This window comes from Varanus komodoensis, unplaced genomic scaffold (assembly GCF_004798865.1).
Source record: "Varanus komodoensis strain SLA01 unplaced genomic scaffold, ASM479886v1 scaffold11, whole genome shotgun sequence".
Classification (NCBI taxonomy): domain Eukaryota; kingdom Metazoa; phylum Chordata; class Lepidosauria; order Squamata; family Varanidae; genus Varanus; species Varanus komodoensis.
Window position 1 is genome coordinate 15262156 of NW_025335317.1, and position 24901 is coordinate 15287056.

General features: G+C 42.1%; 1 protein-coding gene across 3 annotated transcripts in view; it reads right to left on the reverse strand.

The window, feature by feature from the left end:
- The window catches only part of CTNNA3 (catenin alpha 3), a 766319-nt gene that overhangs the window by 93703 nt on the left and 647715 nt on the right, over nt 1-24901 (reverse strand). For all 3 annotated transcript variants that reach the window (XM_044420420.1, XM_044420417.1, XM_044420418.1), the window contains one exon: nt 22025-22176. In XM_044420420.1, the coding sequence (XP_044276355.1) occupies nt 22025-22176 (152 nt within the window). The remainder of the gene's footprint in view (nt 1-22024; nt 22177-24901) is intronic.

Genomic DNA, 24901 nt, shown 5'->3' on the forward strand with positions numbered 1-24901 from the left:
TTTCGCTAACCCTGATTCCTATTCTGCAGAAAGAAGTTGCTGTGAGCTGCTGGGAAGACTGGATGGGGGGAAAAGAAATTTAAAGGAGCAATAATGAGGGTTTGGGCTTGAAGTGTTCTCAGGGGGATCTGTGGTGGTGAATGAGGTAATTTAGGAGTGCAGGCTTAATGGTCTCACAGGTCATTTAGATACTGGACTTAATGGTGCCACAGGTCTCTTGCGTTGGATGGTAATGGACATTCCTTTGAAATGTGGTAAACCAGCCTTGCAACAATAGGGACTCCCCTGTACTTTCTGCTGACTTCTGCCCCCAAATCCTGACTGACAACACCACTGCAAGGCTATTTATGCTCTTTCCAATCTTCTAAAAGGGTGAGCTTGGGAAAAAGTACTGTCAAATTTGGGGAAACACGCCTTGGACTGAGATTAAGGATTTGGAGCCGTTCCTAATGAAGCTTTTGTTTCATAATGAGACTTCCCTGGCATACAATTCCTTCCCTCTCCGCACTTTTGTCCAGAAAGAAGACTTCTTTCCCCTAGTGGCAAAAATACAGAATGCTGATTTCCATGCAACCAGTGCTTTCCTTTTTCACCTTTCCGTATCTTGTGCTCCTGGCCAAGAAAGATCTGCCACAGTTTAGAAACATAGAAACAGAGCAAGTCAGAAGAGGTCACCCGGGCCATTTAGTCTGACCCCCAGCTCCAGCCGGCTCCGCTCATGACATGCCCACCATGTGCATGTCCAGCCTATCTTTGAACACCCACACTGATGGGGCCTCAACAACCTCTCGTGGAAGCCCATTCCACACCCTCGGCGTCCTAACTGTCAGGAAGTGCTTCCTGGCATCTAAGTGAAACCTTGGCTCCCTGAGCTTTGCTCCGTTGGAATGTGCCCTGCCCTGCTCTGCAGGGGAGAACAGGCCTCTACCCACCTCCATGTGGCACCCCCTCATGTACCTAAATTTCATCAACAGATCCCCTCAGTGTCTCCTCTTCTCCAGGCTGAAAAGACCCAGCTTCCTCAGTCTTGCCTCATACAATTTTCCCTGCAATCCATCCACCATTCTTGTGGCCCTGTGCTGCACCGACTCTGACCTGGCTATATCCTTCCTGTAATGTGGAGCCCAGAACTGAACACAATACTCCTGTTGCGGATGCACTAGAGTCATATAGAGAGGCAGTAATAACTCTCTCAGTCTTGAAGCAACACTTCTGGCTCTGCAACCAAGAGTGGCGTTCGCCCTCTTGACTGCTGCATCACACTGCTGACTTATGTTTTGCCTGCAGTCAAGCAGCACCCCAAGGTCCCTTTCACAAGTGCTGCCGTCCAGCCACTTGTCCCCTAACCTGTACTAATGACACCCATTCCCATGCCCCAAGTGCAAGACCTTGCACTTATCTGCATTGAACGCCATCCTGTTATTCCCTGCCCACTTCCATAGTCTGTCCAGATCCTTTTGGATCTAGAGTACCTGCTCCTCAGTTGTGGCCACTGCTCCAGTTTTAGTGTCATCTGTGAATCTGATCAGCAGACTGTTCACCCGCTCTTGCCATCCTGATGATTCCCCACTAATAGTTACCCTATTGCACCAACAGGGGTGGCCCAGACATGAGGACACCTCAGTAGCAAATCTCCATCCAAAATTTGCTAACATGTCTGTTAGACTGTATTTTGCACATGTAATTTGCTGAAACTCATATCGCTTCTCTCTGCATTTCTGATGCACATGTGCATGTTGTCAAAATGTGCAAAGGGGCATTGCTGCACCTCTGGTTATATCAAGATGGCTTTTATTATGTGCTTTATGCATGCGCACACAGCAATATCGAGTGGGAATTACACGCGGCTGCACTGAACTGTGCAGTAAACTCGTAACGAACTAAATGCTGCAGGAAATTGTAAAGATACCAGTTCAAGAATTATTCCACTTAGACTGCAATTCAATAGGCATAAAATGTGAGACAGAAATGATAAAAGAATGGAGCAGAGGACCCCCCCACCCCTAACGGTGACAAAAAAAATCACGATAGCGTCCCAAAGGACTTCCTCTTGTGGTCCTATTTGATCTCTGAATTTCAAAAGATTGTACTCCACTCCTCTCATGACTTTGCCCAAATACTTCTGGAAGTTAGAGTTTGATGAAGTACCATGAATGCTTTGCTGCAGAGCCCTACCTCCACCTTCTGCCAAAGTATAGTCAAATGCATACTGGTAAATTTTGCCGAGACAACCCACGAACCCAAGGAGAATCCATGCTTATGCTCTGAGAAGAGTGAGGGGGGAGTATAGACAGAAGAAGGTATTTTGCTTTCCCATTATTTACACTCAGCTCAGCCAACCTTCTGGTTAAAATTCCAGTCACAAAACACAGTGATCTAAACAAACAAAGCTCTAATCAATTATGTGGGCAGTTACATTTACTGGGCATGACTGCAGTCCTAGGCATAGTTACCTGGGAGTAACCCCCAGTGAACTCAGTTCAATGCATGGGTTCAACTTGTACCACTCATTGAGATTGAGGCAAAACAAAGCAAACAAACAGCTGGGCTGCAAACTCTGTAATGAATAAATAAATATATTGAAGAAAGGGGAAGTTCTACCCGGCTTCTATTTCATTATTTTCCTCATTTCCTGACTATGCTAATCTGTCACAAGCAATAACAAAGTAGGAAAGTATTGCTATCACTTCGCTCAGCAAGGGGGGTCCATCAATTACTCTGTCAGGTGACATCATTCCGGAGAAGCATTTTTTAGAGTTTGACACACACGGACAGCGCACCATGGAGTGGATTTCTCACAAGTCCCTAGATGGAGGAAATGACTGCCTAATCAGGAAGTCCCTATTAAGGTAAAGTCCCTGGGAGTTTCATCACAGTCACCAGTGTCAAGTTAAATAATTCTAAAAAAAAAAAAAAAAAAAACCCAGCCCAAATCATGGCTTTTTATTGTGCTCCAAAAGCAAACAAAATGATCACCGATAGGGCATCTATATCATAAATTTTATAGATTACTTTTAAGTTTAACTTTTAATCTGAAAAACTGAAAAATTAAAAGTTCCTAGGTTTAAAAAGTTAAAGGGTATTTTAATGTATAAATGTAACTATCTACATATTTATTTAAACTTTTATATACTGTACACATTAGCCAATGGCTTTTTGAATGGGTTACAATAAAAGCTCAAAAGAACCCAACATAATAATAAAAAGATTATAATGTATGTAAATATTATTTGGGTCATAACACACCAGCCCCATAACCAGTTAAATTAGATAGATAGATAGATAGATAGATAGATAGATAGATAGATAGATGATTATTAATGGACAATCTGCAGTGACCCAACAATATTATAGATAAAATACTGTATAAAACAGCATGATTTTTTAACAATTAAGATGCTGCAGAAATAACAAAAAGTTATAGCTGTAATATATATAGAAACATTTTAGTGTGTAAATTGGATATTGCAACCCCACTTAAAGGCTGACCCAGAACCAATCAGGAACAAGGTCACACCACCATGAGGAACTATGGATTAACAATGAACACCTGAATTTCACAGCCAGTCAAGCTGTATTAATTAACCCCATGGCTTGTTTCAACTCATCTTTTACACTGATACCAGGTCTCCGTTGATCAATCGACATTGCCCCCTTAATCTTTCCCCTTAGGAGGCTTCACTGAACTGTTAGTACAAAGATCTTTAGTGCCTCATCTTTCTCTTTCATATGGAAGGGCCAAGGTCTACTATTGGTTTCATGGTGGTGAAGAACAGCCACACACTCATATCTTTTTAGGAGTCTTCCCATTCTCCAGTGTAAGAAGGAATTACATTCCACACACTCAGTTTCTAAAGTAAAATCTTTAACTATACACTCTCCACCTTATCTTCCACACAGACAGGGCATTCCTGCACCCAGCATGTAGAGACGCTCCACCTTTAATTTACAAGTTGTTGTTTCAGGAGTTAGTTATATAGTGCTATCAGGACAAGATAAAGAATACTAGTGTCAATGTTTCAAGAATCAAGGAACTTTTCTATTGTGTGTAGAGAAGGCCTGTGCCCCTGTAATAACAACCTTCATTTCTATTGACACCTAGAAAGTTGTGATAACATTACTTCAGATGCACAGAAATGTTGGTGAATACTATTTTCCTGCATGGACTCCATTTTATAATTAAAAGAAAATCTTATTGAATCAAGTGGCTATCTTGTCTTCAATAGGCCTTTCCTTGTGCTACAGTGATGCTCTGGGGATTACCAGCTACTTGCTTTCTTGTGAACCTCTAAGATGCTAGAAAACATAATCTCAAGATTACTATAATATCATTTTATTACTCAAGATGAATGGCCTAGAAAATGTGCAACACATAAGTATGAAAAATGCATAGCCTACAATCAGTCCCCTAAGTTGCTTTCAAATAGAGGTGACCTAGAAAGGAAATGAATTGTTGTAACATTAATTGTTTAAAAGTCCTTTCCAAGGCACCAAGGGCATATTTATAAACCCTAATTTAAAAATCCGATTATTCCTACTCTTTTGAAAAATCAACATCCGTTATCAAAAAATCTAATGAATAAATGAGGCACATTAATTAGATGTGCTTGAAAATAATTCAGAACACATTGAGGGTGAGTAGAAGGATCGCAAAACAAGACCTACCTCTCCCCTTTATAGGTTATCTTTAAAGCTGACTGAACATAGGATTAAAAGGCTGTGCAGTGAAAAGACCCAATTTAGTTGTATATTTTTTTTTCCTCTCCCTTTGGTCTATGATTCTAACATCCCAGTCCTGCACATGCCTAGGCTGATCTGGAGTAATGTGTCCAGTTCTGGGCACCAACTTTAAGAAAAATGCAGAAAAATGGAAAGGGTGCAGAGGAGGGCAACAAAAATGATGCAGGATTTGGAAACACTTCCCTATGAGGAGAGACTGAGAGAACAGGGCATGTTCAGCCTTGAGAAGAGAAGACTGAGGGGGGACATGATATCAGTCTATAAGTACCTTAAAGGCTGTCACAAAAAGGAAGGTCCAGATCTCTTCTTGCTGATGCCAGAGTGCAGGACACTGAATAATCTGTTCAAGTTGCGACAACCCAGATTCAGACTGGACATCAGGAAGAGCTTCCTCACTGCCAGAGCAATACGACAGAGGAACCAGCTGCCTGGGGAGGTGGTGGGCTCTCCCACACTAGAGACATCTGAAAAGAAACTGGATAACTATCTGAGTGGGATGGTGTAAATTGGTGTCCTCCAACAACAGGGTGCTGGACCTGATGGCCTTCATGGCCCCTTCCAACTCTACTATTCTATGATTTTATGACTCTGATGTAACAAACCCACACAAGCATAGCTAACTTATTTTGAAACGGAGCCAAGGAGTCTTGCACCTATGCTTGCAGTATAATAAGAGAAATATAAAAAAATTAGAAACAATACACTAAATAAGTTTCCCACTTTTTCTTTTTTATCGTGGAGTATATAGATCTTTTTTTTTTTTTTTCAAGAGCTGCCTAAAATCTCTTATAGTTGAGAACAACAATTTTAGAGCAAGGGAACTGAAGATAAACTATAAAAACTTAGTTTAGTTTTCACTTGGTTTATTCATTCACACTTTCAGAAAATAGCACTTGAGTTTATTTCTATCTGCATTATAATTTATGAAACTATATGGAACAATTCCAGCACATAATGGGAAAACGGAAACTTGCCAGCATAGAGTGGGAAAATGGAACCTTGCCAGCATGATAAAAACAGTTCACACGAACCTATTATAATGCTAGATAAGTTAACTAACTTCAGTTAGTCCCAGGGAAGGAACAGGGGAAAATAGGATGAGCTTCTGTCAGCTTTCATCATCCCACAGATATCAAAACATGCTGTTCCACTGCACAGTTTGGGAGCAGATGATAGAGAGGACTATTGGAGCTAAGGGGACAGAGCAGGGATCAGAGGATCTAAGAATTCTGTGGAAGTATTTAGTTTTCTGCCATCAAGGTCATTCCACCCTGGTGCATGTAACAAGTCCCCCCCACCACCACCATGCTCACATACAGAAATCCATCTGTATTGTCTCGGCAGCTTTCACATGCATGCATTTTTCTGTGCATTTTTGTAAAATGTGTATCTTGAAAACATGTGCATGCATAACTTTATTGACTACGAGTGTTTTGTGAACAGTGTTCTGTGCATGTTGTCAAATATTTGATGCTGTTTTTGTTTCACAGAATGCATTAAAAGCCTGGAAATGTACACCCTTGAGCCCACAAATTGCATCTGACTCCATCTTCAGTTCAGGAAGACACGGATCGGTCAATGGAGAAAATTCCTCTGTTGGTGATATCCCGAATGTGAACCCAATTAGGGCATGCCTAAGAATTCAGTAGGAAGGTTGAAAATAAGGAAGTTTTTCCATGGAGTTGTCATCAGATAAGATGTCTCCCTTCCCAACTTTTCCATGGTTAACTTCTCTTCCAAAATATGCATGACATGTTCGAAACATCGGTTGCTAATTGTGGTATTTCTTCGCTGGCAAGGATGAGATACAATGACTTGCCTTCATGCCACTCCTTGTGAAATGCATCCCTGCTTTCTCTTGTTTCATTTGGAGCTTTTCAAACAGCAGGGCAGAAAGTTGTCTTTAAAAGTGCTATCTCTCTCCACAGTTCTTTGCAGGAAGCAATTAGATTTTTTTTTTGTTCCCAATTGTACAATGTTTGCTCAATTCTTGTTTCCACTGGGATTTAAAATGTCAAATACCACAGTAGGGCTATGATAAAAATGTATGTCACACTGTGACTTCTGACATTGTTCTCTAACCTAAGCAGTTTTCTTATTCATCTTAACAGCTTTTCTCTATATTGTTACACCAGCTGAAATTTTTCTTATATAGGTTACGAGGCTATTTTCTTGCATGTTTTTAAAGTAAAAATAATATAAAACACAGTATTGGGTAGATCACTGGCAGGGGCAGAGTGCTTTTCCTATGAAATGTCATTGCAACAGTGGTAATTTAGAAACATTGCTCTCCTTCTTCCTGGAGTAAATGAATGTCTCCATTGATGAGGGAACTTGTGTTGCAGATAGAATTCCATTTTTTCTAAGGGCATATTTAAACTGGGCCAAATACTGCTCCCTTGTAGTATCACTCATTCCTCAGAAAAGTTGGGGATATGCAGTAACTTTGTGGGGCTGAGTAAAGGCTACACATCTTGGGAACTGTGTTCTTACTCTTAAACATAAGGCTGCTGAAGCTAGCTTTCCTCCCTCCCTCCCTCCCTCCTTCCTTCAAACTCCCGTTCTGCTTAGAGATGGGAAAGAATCATGGGCATTTCACATTAAAATCTGAGCTCACCTACTTTCACACTTGCTAACTTATATGTGAATGGAATCTCAATTATCCCTCCAAATGCACACTTTCTCAAATTTTGCAGTACAGTTCTTCAAGCAAAAAGTGCATGCAAAAATGCATACATTAGAGAAATGTTTCTATATACTAAATTAGGGAAACTTCTACCAAAAAGTGTTCATCAGGCATTGAGAAATATACAAAATGTAAAAGGATTTTCATGCAAACTTTAAAAGATTTCTTAAGATTTGGGATCAACCAAACTTAATACTGGATGAATTTGAGATGAATGAAATTTAGGACTGGAAAAATGAGAAACTGAGAAATGTGATAAACATTGCATTTTCACCATTCTGTTTCTATTTTGTAATGGTTAAGGCACAGTCCAACTGACTGAGTCCTGCATGGCCATAAGACTCTCAACTCAAAGGCTGGGTTCACACAACACAAGAAACTTTTGTTGCTTGGTTACCATGGTTTGTGGTGTTTTTCCATGATCTGTCTGACAGATGATCAGATGGTGTCTAGATTATTGTGGTTCCCACCCACCCCATTCAGTCCTCCTGGTGTTGTCACATATCCCATCAGCCACTGTGGCTAAAATTTAATCCCAGAGTGCACCACACCCTGCCTATGTCATCTGCCTCTTCTTCAATGGTCAGGCTGGAGAGGCTCATGGAGTTATCACTCCTTCCAGGGAATGTGGTAATTGCATGCCAGGACCATGGAAACCATGATCCTGGATTAAGAGAACAAGACACATCACGATGACATGGAGAAACCATTGAACAAAGCATTGTTTCTTCTCATGGTTCCTAAGGAACAAATTTACCATGGTGAAATACCATGACTGGATTGGGACCACATGACAGACCAACAACAATAGTTAAAAAACAACCATATTTGGCATGTTGTCTGAACCCACAGGTTTAGGAACATCCGATTAAAGGCAGAAGTGGTGGGGGAAATTTTCATCTCCCCATCTTCCTGTCCTACATTTTTCACTAGGTGGGTTTCTTTGCTTATCAAGCAAACTTGTTTTGGAGGAGAGGAAAAGGCAGAGGTCCAGGATAGCTTATTCTGTGTGACCTCTTTCAGTTGTAATGTAAATGATTATACTGGGAGCTTAGCTTTGCTGTTGCGTATGGGGCCTTGAACAGTTGTGTTTCTGGCGGAGTCGGTGGCTGCAGAAAGGCTGGGTCGTGAAGTGGCAGTGATATTTCAGGCAAGCAGAAGTACCCGCACCAGGGCGATTTAGGCACAGGTCTGCCTGGAGGGAGCCTCAGCAAGCGACCCATGACTCAGTGGCATCATCCCAGAAGCCACAGGCAAAAGGAGAAGCTGCACACCTCCTCTCCGCTCACTGCCCATCTGATTGGGCCTCTTGCCTCTGCGGCCACCTGGCCGCAGGGTCCAGCTTGGAGGGAGGGGCTGATCCCCGTATGGGAGTTCCTCATTCCCCACAGCCCCTCCCCCTGGCTGTCCACTCAAGCTGCTCTGAGGAACAGTCCAGCATGGTGAAACAGAGAGCCTTGAGACAGTCGCCCCCTCCTCTTCCTCCTGTTGCATCCCAGCACTTGGCCAACCCAAGCTGCCCACTCGCACCGAGACATTCCTCCTCCCTCCTCCTCGGAGCCTGAGCAAGCATCTCTGGCACCCCGTGGACATGTTTGCCTAAGCCTGGCTTCTCCCTTGCTCCCAACAGGTTGCAAGGAATCTGCTGGGGTGGAGTTTAGGGAAATTGTATCTTGCGGGGAGGAAGCTACCGAGGGCTTCTTAGCAGGGGAAACTCTCATGGCAACCAATATATTTAAGTGTGTCTAAGTATGCCTATCCTATAATTCCATGTACACGCTATCTTCTTCTGCATGCAATCCATTATGTGCTTCTTAATTCATATTGTCTCTTGGGTTGGTGCTCATCTCACACCTAAGTCTCTTCCACCTAAGGCCCTAGGAGATTTTAAAGTATTCCAAAATGCCTAGTGGCAGAGGGAAAGGGTAAATATGTGGAACTCTGAGTTGGATCGTTTTGAGTAATCTATTTTATCATGTTGTATTTTAGGCTTCCAACTTCTACGAACCATTCAGAGAGCTCTGGCTATCAGGCAGAATACAAATGTAACAAGACATATCATACATCCAGGCAGTTCTTTAAGACCTCAGATATAAGCATGTCTATCTTTTAAAATCTAAGCATATTAAATAGACAGAAAAGTGAGACCAGGCAACAGATCTCCCCATATACAGAAAAGTGAGACCAGGCAACAGATCTCCCCATATACAGAAGCTGAAGCCAACCCATTGTGCCATCTTTATCTGCACCTGAAGCAGCTGCGTGGCTGCCTCAGCACGCCGTATCATACCCCAAGCATTCTTGCAAAGAAAGATGGCTACCCTCCCGCCATTGGCCATTTTGGCTCAGAGTGTTAAGGCTGCCCCTTGAAGCAGAGACAGGGCCTCTTATTGTGCTCTGAAAGTAAAGGAAGAACAAAACATTGCTCTAAATTCAACTTCAAGGGCACAACAGGCATACTGGCTCAGAAGCTTCTAAACATGGAAGTATCCAAGATCCCTCTGCCCTGCTGTGAGCAGCAGAGGTGATTCTTGCCTCTCGGCCCTCCATTTTTTGCTTTTTCACTAGGCACGGCAGTATCCTGTTCTTTCCCATTTCCTCCTCTCCCTAGCCATTGAAATCTTCCCTGTTCCCCCTCTCTGAGGTCAAATTTCCAACCTTGGAGAGGCAGCTGGTGTGGTTGCTCCCAAGTTGGCTGTTAGGGGGTTGCAGGGTGGGCTAGGATTTCTGATTCCATTTGCAGTACTAACTATGACTTGGGAGGGGGAATTTGAACCATGCAATGGCAGGTTTGCCCAGGGACTGTAGATTACCTTCTCAGTGACAGAAACGTAAGAATGCAGTGAAATAGCTTTTCTGGAACTCAGTGTCAGCTTTAGATTTGAGGTGGCCTTTGGCATATTTTCTGGGGTGGGCCTCCCCGCGTCCAGGAGTCAATTGCCAAAGTGGCAATTTTAATTTTCCTCAATGCCCCAGCGCAGCATTGTTCTGGGGCAGTATGGGAATTTAAAATGGCTGTTCCTAGACTCAGCTGCCTGCTGTGGATTTCAGTTTGACATAGGTCTGCAAGGTGTTTCCAATCGCAGCACCTCAAAACACCCCAAAAGTAGTTGGCCAGAGGAAGCCCCCAAAAATAGTTGACCAGAGGGAGGCCACATAAGATAAAACCACAGCCATAATGAATTGCCTGTCCCAGAAGGGAGAGGATAAGAACAAAATGACCTTCATGTAACCCACAGCTAACAACCTAGCCTGACCTCGAATTCAGTCATTGAAGGGACCATGGAAACTGGTTCTAGCCGCCATGACAGTTGCAAATGTGCAGGGAGTAAGAACATGGCAAGCCTGTGTGAATCTCAAGCAGATAAGAAATAGACATGGGAAATGTCCGTTCCTTGACAGAAGAAAGGACTCTTTAAAGCCAACAGCAGTGGGGTGGTGGGTGGAGTGGCTACATTGATGTACTGATTCATTAGATGTGTATTAGGTGACCTAATTGCTTACCTGGGGTATAAAACGCATGTACCGGGTGCAACTTTTGAGGCACTGCTCTGGGCTGCGTGTCCCCCTTCATCTCCCTTTATTCTATAGTGCACTAGAATAATGCTGGTTTGGCTCTAAGTCTCGTCTCAGGCTCCTTCTCATGCGGGGTCTGGGGTTCACATGGGCTTGCCCTAGCTGTTGAGCAGCTGAGTTTGGTAGCAGAGGGACTACGGGTGCCATGTGCTGCCACTGGGCCTGATGGAGCTGAAACAAGCTCTTATTCATGCCTGAGGCTCTTTGGATTCTTATCCCAGCATGACTAAGTGGATCTGCATTGATTAAAATTATCCAGAACTTTTTATTTGGATGCACACATCATGAACAAGCCCGATACACCAAGATATACATCTATATCCCCAAGCAGGGGATAGAAACCTTGTTTTACAGAAGAAACACCTGGGATTTCTTTTTCTCCCCAGCACATCACCTCCTCTGTCCCTGCATGGAACACGACAGCCTTTGATAGGCAGGTTCAGACTCCATCCAAATCAACTCCAAGGGGTTCCTATTACTTACACAAACACATACATCATCCTTAAAGGACACAAATCACTGCCTCAAAGCAATTTAAGGTAATGGAAGTTATCCTGGACACTATTCCCTCTTTGCTCCCACCCTTATCTCTATCATAGTATGATCTATTTTTTAAATAAGTATAGTAGTGCAAAAAATAATTGGTGAATTACAGGTCCACATGACTTTCCAGTCTGTCTCCCAGACCACCCCCAGTTCTGGCTTATTTCACAAATCGTCTCCTTATCATAGCTGGGTCATACAGCCAATGGACCCATGCTATCCTCATCCTCATTACCTTTTGGTGACCAATCTATGAAGGGGTGTTTGGCGGTGGTAACAGCTGGACTGCCTTCCTTCCCCTCCTCCTCCTGCTTTTGCAGTGGGGGAGAGGAGCAGCAAAGGAGGGGTCAGGCCTGGCCATTGTGACTCATGGCCTGCCTGAGGGACCAGGGAGGCCATTGTGACCTCACCTTTATGTTGCTTACCAAGGACTGATGGGCCATGGGCCAGCCTGTTGAGTTGGCTGGCTCATGGGCCTTCCCAGTCTTAGCTCTGTTGAGAGTAAACCCCCGAGATGAATGAAACTTGAGTTAGACGAATATGGGGTACCCCTCCAGGAGAAAGAGACTCTTGCCCTCTGGCTGCATATGACAGTTCATCTAAGGTAAATGATTTTGGGTAGCAAATATGTAAGGTTTTTTTTTTTTTTTTAAGTTTGTATGTAAGTTATTGCTATTGCAATTTTTTTCGGCCAGGGAGGTAGAGAGGTGCTTCTGGATTTTTTTACCCTTAAGTGTGCTTTTCAGAAGGTCATACTGAGGTCAGTTTGCTTTTCCAACATAATAACGTCTCTGAATATAGTATACACATATGTGTGTGAAAAAGGTCTGTGCGTTTTTTCAAAAAGATGCTGGCAGTCTGAGAAAATGGAACCCCACCACTGAAAAGACAGCTAGAGAATACCCATGCTTTTTGAAACCGGTGGACACAGATGGCATATTTAAGTGAATGTTGCCAGACATGGAGGAAGGAATTGTCTACCAGGCTTAAAGTCTTAGAGGTGTTTCTTCTAGGCATGCTTTAAGAATGCCATCTGTGTGAATTCTGTTACAAACTCATTGACTGGATTCATAGGTAGAATGAATAAGAACACAGATATCCATTGGCCCACGCACATTCCAAATGATCCAATACAATTCTCAGCTCAAAGAAGGGAAATTTAAAATGCATTTCTTCAGAGCAAATCCGTTAAAAGGAATAGTTTGGTAGAAAATTCTTTCGAGGAGAAAATATATTTAGATGTGTGTTGTTTGAGAGAACAAATGTTTTAAAAATATACATCCAAATGTAAATTTTCAAAGCAAAGCCATGCCGATGAATGTAGACACAGGATGGGGATAGTGATGCCCTGAATCTTAAAATTAGCCTGCTCACTGGTTGAGACATGTCCGTTCACAATGGTCACCTTTGCAGCAAAACTGGACTGATCGAGAGTTTACTATTACATTTGTATCTGATTGTGAGTGTTGGAGCAAATGGCATAAAGTAGTACCGAATTCCACCCCCCCCCCCCCAATTTTCCCTCTTAGGAAACCCCCCGCCCCAAAATGTCCTTGAAGCCACCCACTAGCTGCTTTCCTCATTGTGGCCCACAGCACCACTGTGACGGTGAAAAACAGGATGATTCTGTAGGTCCATCTTTATATGAACGAGCGCTTACGTCCGTATATGCCCGACCGCCCTTTGAGATCTGCGGGAGAGTCCCTTCTCCGGGAACCCTCCATGAAAGAAATTAGGAGAGTAAGTACTCGGAGGAGGGCTTTCTCTGCGGTGGCGCCCAACCTATGGAATTCACTCCCCAAAGAGGTCCGCCTGGCACCGTCGTTACTGGTTTTTCGGCGCCAGGTAAAGACCTTTTTATTGAAACATCATTTTAATTGTTAAAACATATGATCTGGCCAGGGCAACTTCTTCTTCCTTCTCTTTTCTCCTCCTATATTATTTATTTACTTATTTTATACTGTTATTTTTAATTTTATATTATTATGTTTGAAACTCAGTGTATTTTTTGTATTTTTGTATTTAATGGTAATTTATTATGTTCTATAGTATTTCAATGTATTTTATTGTGTTGTAAGCTGCCCCGAGGCTTCGGCAAGGGGCGGCATAGAAATGTTAATAATAATAATAATAATAATAATAATAATAATAATAATAATAATATTGGCAATCATCAATGGCAAGCAAACATCACATGGTAACCTCATGTAGGCAGGCCACATGGAAACAACCAATCAGAAAGGGGTTGCAGAACACATGGCATGAGGCCAAAACTCATGATTTTGTATTCATCTGGACAGCTCTGGTCCTTTCCAAGAAGATAAAACTCCACTTGAAGGAAGTTCACCCATCCATAACAGAATGGACTTTTGAGTGAATACCCATGAAAGTGATACGGGCCAGAAACAGACTGTGTCACCCATCACTAGTTTGACCAAAGAGCAGCCACAAAAGCACTTTCATTTGCAGTGCTCACAGGGGAGAAGAAGCATTTCTAGGAACCCACTGTCAGGGCTTCAAAGCAAGCAATACTCTTCAGGCTTGGATGGATTAAACCTCCAGAATGGCAGGGAGTGTCTGGGGATTTCTGCTAATGTTTACAATGCGGTGCTTGTGGGTTTGATGAATAGCCAATAAACCAAACAAAAAGACTGCCTGCAACAAAAACAAAAGGCAGCACATGAAATACGTGCAGTAATTACCGGGCAGGATAGAAAATGAAAGTATTCCCTGTACCAGAGATGCGACCTTCATAGCCTTAGCCCCTGACTCCACTGCTGCAATTATAATTGAAAAAGTGAAGGCTAGCCTTAGTTCTGAATATAACAAAATAATAAAGATATATTTTAGGGTGTTGGCAGAAATTGAAAGGGCTTAAAAAGACCTGTGAAGAAGTAGAAGGGCAGGGTCAACGGAATGGCACTGCAACGTTCCCGGGATGAGAGAGGGCCAAAGACATTAGCATCACCTTTTTGTTGGCCCTCAAAAGAGCAAGAGAAACATTTAAACCATGTCAGCTCAAGGCATCAAAGCAATGTATGAATAGCAGACGTCTAGCAGATGGGAACAAGTCCTTGAATCTTGTATAGAATGGGAAACAGCAAAAGTAATCTTACCCCATTTTTACCAAGGCTGTAAATGGCCAGAGTTGGCACTGGTAGAGCATGAAATATAGCCTTCCTTTTAAAAACAAACAAGCTGCAAAAATAATCAGGGCTCTAGTTCTCATGACTATTAAGATAGGACCGACACTGCATAGATGTTGCTTGATAAGATCTCTGTGCAGTATTAGAACTCCTCCTCATCACAGGAAGCTGCCTTGTATCTGATTGCCCTAGTTGCTCATCTAACCCAAAGTTTTGTGCCTGATTAGCAGTGGTCTTTTGAATCCTCAGGGTCCATAAGAAAGGCCTTTTACATCTTCTGCTACCTGATCCTTTTAAACCAGAGCAGCCAGCCAAGGAATGTGGGGTCTTCTATATGATTAAGATATGCTCTTCCATGCAACTATGAACTTTCCCCATAAACAGCAGTAGAACTGTGCATCATAAGCAAAAATATGGAAATGTGCTGCACTTTCCAAATTTGCAACTGCTGCAGAATTCGTGGGTGCAAAATTTTGTGAAGGGACAGGTAAGTGGTGCAGCAGACATTACACAAAGTCCCAGGAGCAGGTGGATGAATCCTCCAGAACTCAACTCCAAGAAAGTCAAGTCAATTGAACCATGATCTCAATTATCTCATGGGATGCTTCAGAAATGAGTTCAGTCATAGTAGGAGACCTACTTCAGTGTTCTGGAAGCTTATTGCTTTCTCTAAAACTGATTATTTTAATTCTCAATAGAAATCTAGAAGCCAAAACTATTCTAAGATAAATTTGTGTTGAATACTTCTGAGGATAAGAGTTCTAAAGACCACATGCTGACAAGTGTTGCCACATTATTAGAACAAAGGCAGGCACTTCCAGAGAACTCTTCCCCGCACGTGAGCAAACAGGGAGAGTGCATGCATGCAGAAGTACTACCTGTCCACCAAGTTCTGCATCAAGACAGAACTCCTTCTTTTTACAGTTATGTAAGATGTACTTTTCAAATTTATTACTTTCATTATTGTGATGACTGATTCACATCCATGCACTCCTCTTAATATTCTGATGCAACACAGAGAACATGCTAATGTTAAGACTATGGGGGAATGCTGAAAAGGGAGCATGAATTAATTTGCTATTAACAATTCTTTGTCATCATCTTGATTGAGAAGTTTGGATTACAGAATGGTTATCTGCCTCCAAAGATAGAAAATGCATAAAACCCACCTGATATCAACAAAAGGAAATATTACGCTCTTTGTTTCAAGGTAAGTCCTGGCCAGGGTTCTGTATTTCTAGGAGCACACAAAGGCTGCATTTTGCTAGAGCTCCATAAAAGCTATGCTTCAGTGCTGTACGAACAAGCTTTGAGTTCCTGAGCAGCCCTCTCTGCAAACCCCATTTCCAACCAAAAGCAGTTTGGCATAATGTATAAACCTAGACAAGCTGAAGTGAGTGTTAACTAAGGCATTCAGTCTTTAAAAATCCACAGCCTGCACAACCCTGACCACTGCTCATGCTGGTTGGGGCTGATGGGAGTTGTAGTCAAAATGTCTGGAAGGCACCTAGTCATCTATCCCTTGTATTATGGAGGCAAGCCAATTGTGGTTCTTGAGCTGGCTTTTTGTGTTAAACCAGTAAATAATGGGCCTTATTACAGGAAATCACAGGTGCTGAACATGTGAAACAAGCAGTTTCCAGTCTCCTCCTTGCAGCTGTGCTGGGAAAAAGAAGAACAAGGGGGAGTTCACAGGGCTCATATTCACAACCCACACCATAGTGGAGCATTATTCTCCAGCCCAGCCACCTCTTGGCCACTCACACACTTCTAGGCCTTAGCAATCTCACTGAGAGTTGTTCACAAACCAATGGGGGGCAGTGGCTCTTCCTTAGCTTGCTTTCGACCTGCTTAGGTGTGTAACAATAACTTCTGAATTGGAATCCTTTTTATTTTGCGACCTCCATCCTGAAATTCAGTGCAACTGCCCATGACTTTCCACCCATGAAACATTTCCAAGAAGTGATCTTCTTCTGACCATGGGAGTATCACCTGCCTGGATTCCCAGCGGCTTATGAATTCACAGTTGCCTAGTATTGTTCAAACAACTGTTTGTAGTGGACCGGTTAGTTATGCTTTCCATTGATTTTTGCTTTGTGTAGCCCTTTCATTCATACAGAGCCCTTGGCAGCATTCTCTCACCCAGATGGGGGCCAAGTCACTTTCATAGGTATTCCAAGAGTACAGCTTTTGAGACTGCAACACTCGAGCATCAAACAATATGCAGCAGAGCCTATGCTTAAAACCATTCAACTGTCTCACGTAGAGTGCCGTGAACCAGACCTCCACATTCTCATCCTTTTAGCCCTCAGTTCGCCTGCTCATTTCAGATGGGCAGAAAATATTTCCTGGTATTCTGAGTACCAACAATGTGAACCCAAGGCCAACTGGAGGGGGGAATGATTCAGTGCAAATATAAATTGAGAAATTTATAAATGCACAGGCATTTACTGATGCCTTGCTTCAGTAAGACTTGAATCAATATGGATCAGATACCATTGGATTAATTAGGGCCCAGCTATTACACAAGTCTCTTAATGAACTATAGAAATGTTTTTGAAGTTAAGTCACACACAGACAGGAATTACCAATCCCTAAACATTTTCAGTGTTTTATATAAAAAGAAAAAAATGCTTGGTGACTGGTAAGATATAGCAGAATGCCAATACATTATGAGACAGTAATTCATGGATTTCTTATACTAGGTTTAGAAATATCTTCAACATAAGCATGGAGGAAAAAGAATGTATGATCTATAAATTAAACAATTCCATAAATGGATAGCAAAAGAAGAAAAAGCTTGCACTATTATGCAGTGATTTATCATCTGCTTTATGCTCAGTGGTGTTTGCTTTATATGATCAGCAAATAAAGAGAACCTGCTTGATATATTTAATGCATATGCTTATAGATATAGGGAAGTTCATAGATTTATAGACTAGGAGGGTCAGAAGGGGCCAAAGAGGCAAACAGGTCCAACCCTCTGCTGTTGCAGGACAGCAAGTCACACCATCCCACTCAGATGACTATCCAGTTCTCTGTTAGAGCAATATGACAGTGGAACCAGTTTCCAAAAAAGGCCATTGGCTTCCCCACACTAGAGACATACAAGGTGAAAGCCAATGGCCTTTTTTGGAAACTGGTTCCACTGTCATATTGCTCTAACAGTGAGAAAGTTTTTCCTGGCATCTCACCTTAATCTGGCGAGCTGTTTGGTTTGTTGTTCAAAGTCCCACACTCAGCAATGAGTGAGAAGAGAGATTTTCCTTCCTCTTTGTGACAGCCTCTGAGGTACATGTAAAGTGCTATCAAATCCCTTCTCAGTCTTCTCTTCTCAAGGCTGGACATGCCCAGTTCTCTCAGTCTCTCGTCATAGGGCTTAGCTTCCACACCCCAGATTACCTTTGCTGCCCTTCCCTGAACCCTTTCTAGTCTTTCTGCATCTTTGAAACCTAGGGTGTCCAGAACTGGACACAGCATTCCAGGTGAGATTTGACTAGTGCTGAGTAAATGTGATGTGATGTGAGCCGCCCCGAGGCTTCGGCGAATGGGGCGGCATAAAGATGTTTTAATAAATAAATAAATAAATAAATAAATAAATAAATAAATGGAAATCGGTACCTCTTTTGTTCTGGAAGTTATACTTCTATTTATGGGGTAGTTGGTTTCCTTTATTCTTATTAAACATGATACACTTGTATGCATTCTGCTTATTCCCAGTGTTTTCTTTTTGTGTGGCTTTTTCATTTGTAAGTTGTTGTTGTTGTTGTTAGTCACGAAGTCGCGTCCGACCCATCGCAACCCCATGAACAACATTCCTCCAGGCCTTCCTGTCCTCCACCATCCCCCGGAGTCCACTTAAGCTCACACCAACTGCTGCATTGACTCCATCTAGCCACCTCATTCTCTGCCGTCCCCTTCTTCTTTTGCCATCTATTGTTCCCAGCATTAGACCCTTCTCCAGGGAGTCCTTCCTTCTCATTAGGTGGCCAAAGTATTTGAGTTTCATCTTCAGGATCTGGCCTTCTAAAGAGCAGTCAGGGTTGATCTCCTCTAGGACTGACCGGTTTGATCACCTTGCTGTCCAAGGGACTCGCAGGAGTGGTGCACATAAAATTAGATAGTTAAGGCTGCAGTCCAGTGGGTGAGGAGTTCAAACAATGGATTGTTCCTAATGTGGAGGATTCATCCTGTTGAAAATGACAGACTCTTCCTGGCAGGACATTGGAGGCCCCGCTTTCCTTCCCAAAAGGAAAACCAGTAAGATCACCTATTCACCCATTATTTTGCAAAAGTTTTCCACTGTGCAGAAAGCATAGCTGGAAGCTAGGAGGATTCAGGATCACTCAGACTCTCAGCCATCTCCCTCTCATCCTCCCAACATGCCCATCCCCCATTTCTATGATGTTGAGGTTTTGACCTTGAAGAAAGAGCCACTGCAGGAAGCCCTAACGTGAGACGTTCTTGCCTGGAGGTTGGGGCTCTGTCTAAAACCTTGAAAAGGTTCTTCTCCCTCTTGTGCTGACTGGAACACTCTGCATTGCTTTATTCTCTAATTAAAGGCAGTAAGAGCTCTTACCTGTCTCTCTGTATGTTCATGTCTTTCCATTGCTATTTAGACATTGAGTGGTTGTATGTCAAAGCTTAAGCCAGAATAACTGCATTCTTCTTTAAGGTGTTAATGGACTTTCTGTTGTTTTTGCACCAACAGGCTAAAATTACTACAAGTTTTTATATGGAGAACATTTTTTTTCTTCCTCCTCTGGGAATGCTTATTATGGCATACTTACAAACCAAACTGCCATATGTTTCATCTGTTTCCACCTTGCTAATCTTTCCTTTTTATTAAACCATTTTTGTAGCTAAGAAGAGTCATTTCAAGCTTCCCTAAACTCACAATCTCTCAGTCAATGTTGCGCCAATCTGCATTTGATGTAGATTGCAGAGGACATTTAAATCAATAGTGGTTACCACCCTACAACAAACTAACTGCATTCCACAACCTAGATTCTTCCAGGTATTTGGACCACAGCATCTCTCCACTGAAAACAATATAGGGAAGGAGATATAAGCTGCAGATCAAATCTTCCGGAAGGCAGAAAGGGCTGAGCCAGCAGAAAAATAATGGAACCTCTGCAACAAGAGAGATGTTACCCTGCAGTTCATTCAGCACCGCACTGTCAGTTCAACAATGCAAAATGGCATCTAATGTTTTATGCAACTGAAGGATTACTTAAACTTGGTGTCACACCACTGACAATCTGAGCTAATGCCTGTGGGTGAGGGTTGTTTGTCACAGTTTCTTTTAATAGTCCCAGTGTAATTACATGGCTGAAATCATCCCTGTGATTCTGCCATTGAGAGATTCTCGCTTTCATGTTAAAAGGAGCCCCATCAATGGGGGTTCTTGTTCCTTTACTTCTCCTGGTTATGTTTTGATCAAGAATGTCATTGCTTGCATTAATACAGAGATCCTAGTATAATCAGAAGCCTGGTATTTTTCACAGAGAATCATCATGTCCTAGCCAGCAGCTGGCTGTAAAGCATGTTAATTTTCTCATCTTGGCTGCTGAGGATAGTGAATACACACACATAATAGGCCGATATTCTAGTATAACCTAGTCACATAAAAACATAAAACTAGCATGGATCGGACAGTCTCTGCTTAGGAATGCAAGAACATTTCTCCATTCTTTCAGCTTATTTTGTGAGACAGTATTTGACCATGTTCATTTTCTAAATTTTTCTTGGATTTCAATACATTCTAAGCAGGCAAATAATGGCTGGTACCAGGCAAACTTGGGTATCTGCCTAAGAGTAATCGATATCTAAGGATCCACCGAACTGAATCAAGAGTCACTGGGTTTCCTAATCCACCATTTCTTCCTGCTGTCTATACATCCCACTCTATGGATAAAAAGAATTAAGGAATGTTTAATGAAAATGATCTGGCAATGTCGCAGCTTGGAGATGGAACGGTCCTCTTTTTGAGAAGAAGGAAGAGCAAGGAGTTGCCTCATAAGTGGGGAAGGAGGATCGGCCACACCACAGCTCCCCATGGACAAAGATAGGGTATAATACTCTTAATAAATAGTCAAACTAATTACATTTAATAAATCATATTAATGTCTATGTTTGTCTTATTTCTGGGAGTGAAGCTTTTTCAGGAAATGCCATTTCTTTGGCACCAGGTCAACAGAGAACCCATAAGCCTGGTAGCCTTTCAAATAAATGCAGTAAATTACAAGCCTAGAAAAACTTTTACAAGCTTGTCTGACCAAAAACAATTTGTGGCCTAAAAGGAAAGAATCACCAATTTCGCTAACACTTTCTCTCCTTGTTGTGCTGAGACAATTTTTACTTGTCATGGGTGACCAGGCAAAGTCCATTTACAAGTCTGCCTGTTTTCATGGGCTGTTTTCATGAGACACAGAAAGGTTAGTTTTCAGTCATCAATCATTGGACTTAATGCCTCTGCCAAAAAGTTCATTTGGTTGATATCCAGCAATCATTAGCTGCAGCTAGGACACAGGAACCCTGTTCTAATGGAGCAACTGCTTCTGAACTATTCCACCATGCTGTTATTTCAGGACCATGATTCATTTAATTTCTACACTTCCCAAAAGCCATAGTTCTAGTAATGGCTCGCAGAAATTTAAACCCCAAACACAATATTATGAAAAATAACAGAACATTTAAAACATACAAAAAGAAAATAAGAACAGTTTAGAACAGCCAAGAACGGTTAATAATACTAAAACCCAACTGAACAGTTAATAATACTAAAACCCAACTATTCCTAAAAGCCCCATTGTATGACTCCAATGCCTAGGAGTAAAGCTCTTAACCTTGCATCAAAGCAGTAGTAACATCGGTTTCAGGCGGGACTTGGGGGAAAATATTCCACAGTATGGCAGCTACCGTCATGAAAGGACCTCTCCCTTCCTTTGGGAGAAGTTCCAAGGAGAGCCTGAGCTGTTGATTGTACTATAGACTATGTGGCGGTATAGAAATGAATGAAATGGTATAGGGGGTGGGTCCTACTGGGAGGGTTGCTCCTTCAGGAATTGTGATTCTAAGCATTGTAAGGCTTTATAGGTCAAAATCAGCATCGCAATTCAGCTCAGAAATGTATGGGCAGCCAGTACAAATGTGTCAGTTTAGTGCTTTACATTCTGACCTTCGGATCTCACTTTATTATATAAAGAAATAATTTCCAAAATGTATAGTTGCATAGACCTTGTGTTTACCTATCACTCAGATGAACAATGTACAGCAAAATGGCTAAATCTGTTAAGTGGGAATGAATGAATGAATGAATGAAGACACTTACCCGAATCATCATAACCGAACATCTAATGTCATGAATTGTGTCATAGACCTTCTTAGAGATATCAACAAACTGATTGTCATCAAACAGATGCATCGTATTCCTGCTTAAATTTTCCAGGGCCGTGTTGACTTGAGTAATAAACTCTGGCATCACTGTCCATTGAATAAAAAGAGAATTACAAAGATGAGTGTAGAATGTTTTTTGAAAACAGTATCTTCTAACTTTGAGAAATTACACACATTTGGTTTTTGAAATGCTACTGGAGACTTGAAGGTGGAAAGAAAATAATAGCGAGGGAAGAAGACGGAGATGGAATGTAGAAAGCTGGGCAATGTGTCGCACATTAAATTTCCATTTGTCCAGCTATTAAGCTTTTTATATGGATGCAGCTTTGAGTCACATGATCATCCAGTTTAAATCTGTCCGAAATAGCTATTCTGGCTCCTTCCTCCTATATCCAGCAGTCCTGGGTGAATGGCACAAAATTAAGGGCACAAAACTATACCTGTTCAGACATAAAAATGCCCTACAACTCCTAGCATTCCCCTACCATTGAGGAATTACAAGCCTAGAAAAACTTTTACAAGCTTGTCTGCCCAAAATCAATTTGTGGCCTAAAAGGAAAGAATCACCAGTTTCACTAACTAATCTCAAGTGTTGTCGGACTACTTCTGTCTAAGAAGGTTTAAGCTTGTGCCTGAGCAGTGCAATTCTATGCATGCCTACTCAGAAGGAACCCCCTTGAGTTTAATGGATGTGTAGGATTTCAACCTTTGGAATCATGGCATCAGCAGAACAACTAGTTTTCTTGTTAATACAACAATAAAAAGCAGCAAAAGTAGCAACAAATTTTCAGAATAAAAATGCAGACATTGATATTCATTTCTTCCATATTGCTTATTCATTCCTTCCCTTTCCTCTTTTCTCTTTTCTCTTCTCACCTTTATTGGCATCATACAACTCTTTAAGAACTGACCTTCTTCCAGACACGGCACTCAAAAGCTTGAAATAGCATTGCCAGGTTTGAAGTCTGGGCTATTTCAGGGATATTTCACTGTGACTAAGGGTCCAGTCCTTAGTCATTGGACGAAGTCATTAGACATATGTCTAATCCTACATATGTTTAGACAGTAAAGAGGCCTAACCAGCATATTTAGCCTCTTAGACATGAGTATAGAGGGATCACATAACAAGGTTTTTGAATGGGGAGCAAGAGTATGTATCTTTTATGGGATGACTTCCTGAGACATTAATCAGGGAACATCCAAGGATAGATAGCCCTAGGGCCACCTTCCGAAAAAAATTCCTTGAGGGAAAAAAAGTCCTTTCTAGATTACGGGTCAGAGTATGCACCTGTGTTTCTGCTCCTGACTTTTGCCCAGTCCTCTGATAGTCTGTACAGAACCAGTGTGTATAGACTAGCAGTGGGCAGTCGGTCTCATTTCAAAGGCCCTCTACAGGAAATGAGTCCAGATCTCTGGCAAGAACAATCTGTATCTCTGCGGCAAGCCTGCTGGGTGAGGAGGGAAAGGAAGAGTGGAGAGAGAATGATAGAAGTTGTTTTGGGGGAGGGAGGGAGGGAGGGAGAGAGAGAGAGACTGGTTCAGATAGCAGGATCAACCACACTTGAGGGGTGAGTTGGGGTTCTTATTGAATCGTGGCTTGTTGCTGAAATATGAATTTGTATGCAGTCTGACCCCAGTCAAGATGATAAAAAGAGGAATAATGCACAGTTCATAACCCAACAATAAATCATAGGTTCTCATCCTGGCTTGTTTGTGATTAACTAGCCATGGTTTGTTTGCACAGCTAGGCTCAGACCAAACAATAACGCACAGCTCAACAACAACCATAGTTCAACAACCTGTGCTCAACCCATACCAATACCTTGAGAGCTGAGTGTGGGCTGAGTACAGGTTGTTTGAATCCAATCAGAAAGAGAGAGAGAAAGAGAGAGAAAAGATGGCCTAATTCACCTTTATCATTCGCAAATGCCATGTGACCTGCCACAAATTATCACTGAGGAAAAGTAATGCTTGACAGAAGAAAGGTCCCCACCCTGGTAAAAGCTTTGCAGTCCTCAGATCATGCAGAGATACCTTCAAGCAGAGGTCTAAATGCAAAGGTGTTATACAAGCCATCAGGTGACTGTACAGAGGTCAGCAGCACTATGGAGATATGCATACTCTGTTAAAGGAATGCTGTATAAACAGATAATCTGATAGACACTAGGTTCAGGTCCAAAAGGGCAGCACATGCAATCCTGACACCACTCTCCATAAATTCAATAAGTTATCTGAAAAATGCCATATGCATCACCCTTCCCACTTTGCATCCCTCGAAATCAAGAACATGACAAAATGCATCTGTATTGCCGTGTAATGTCCCTACTGACTTTGTAAGGCACAGCATAATCAATTCAAGTTGCAACAACCCAGATTCAGGCTGGACATCAGGAAAAGCTTCCTCGCTGCCAGAGCAATATGACAGTGGAACCAGCTGCCTGGGGAGGTGGTGGGCTCTCCCACACTGGAGACATTAAAAAAGAAACTGGACAGCCATCTGAGTGGGGTGGTGTAACATGGTGTCCTGCATCAGCAGGGGGTTGGACCTGATGGCCTTCATGGCCCCTTCCAACTCTACTATGAGTCTGTGAAAGAAACTTCAGTTTTATGTGAAATGATGGCATATTTTTCAGTGTGTTCCGATGGTAAATATCCTCTTAAAATAAAAACTACCATGATAAAACTGTCATGATGATGGTATGTACTTTCCAGACCACATCGGTAGGAAACTTTTCTCATGGGCCCTCTCCATGAAAGATCTGAGAATGGAGATATATCTTCAGACTTCAAAATAAAAATGGAAGCGGACTTC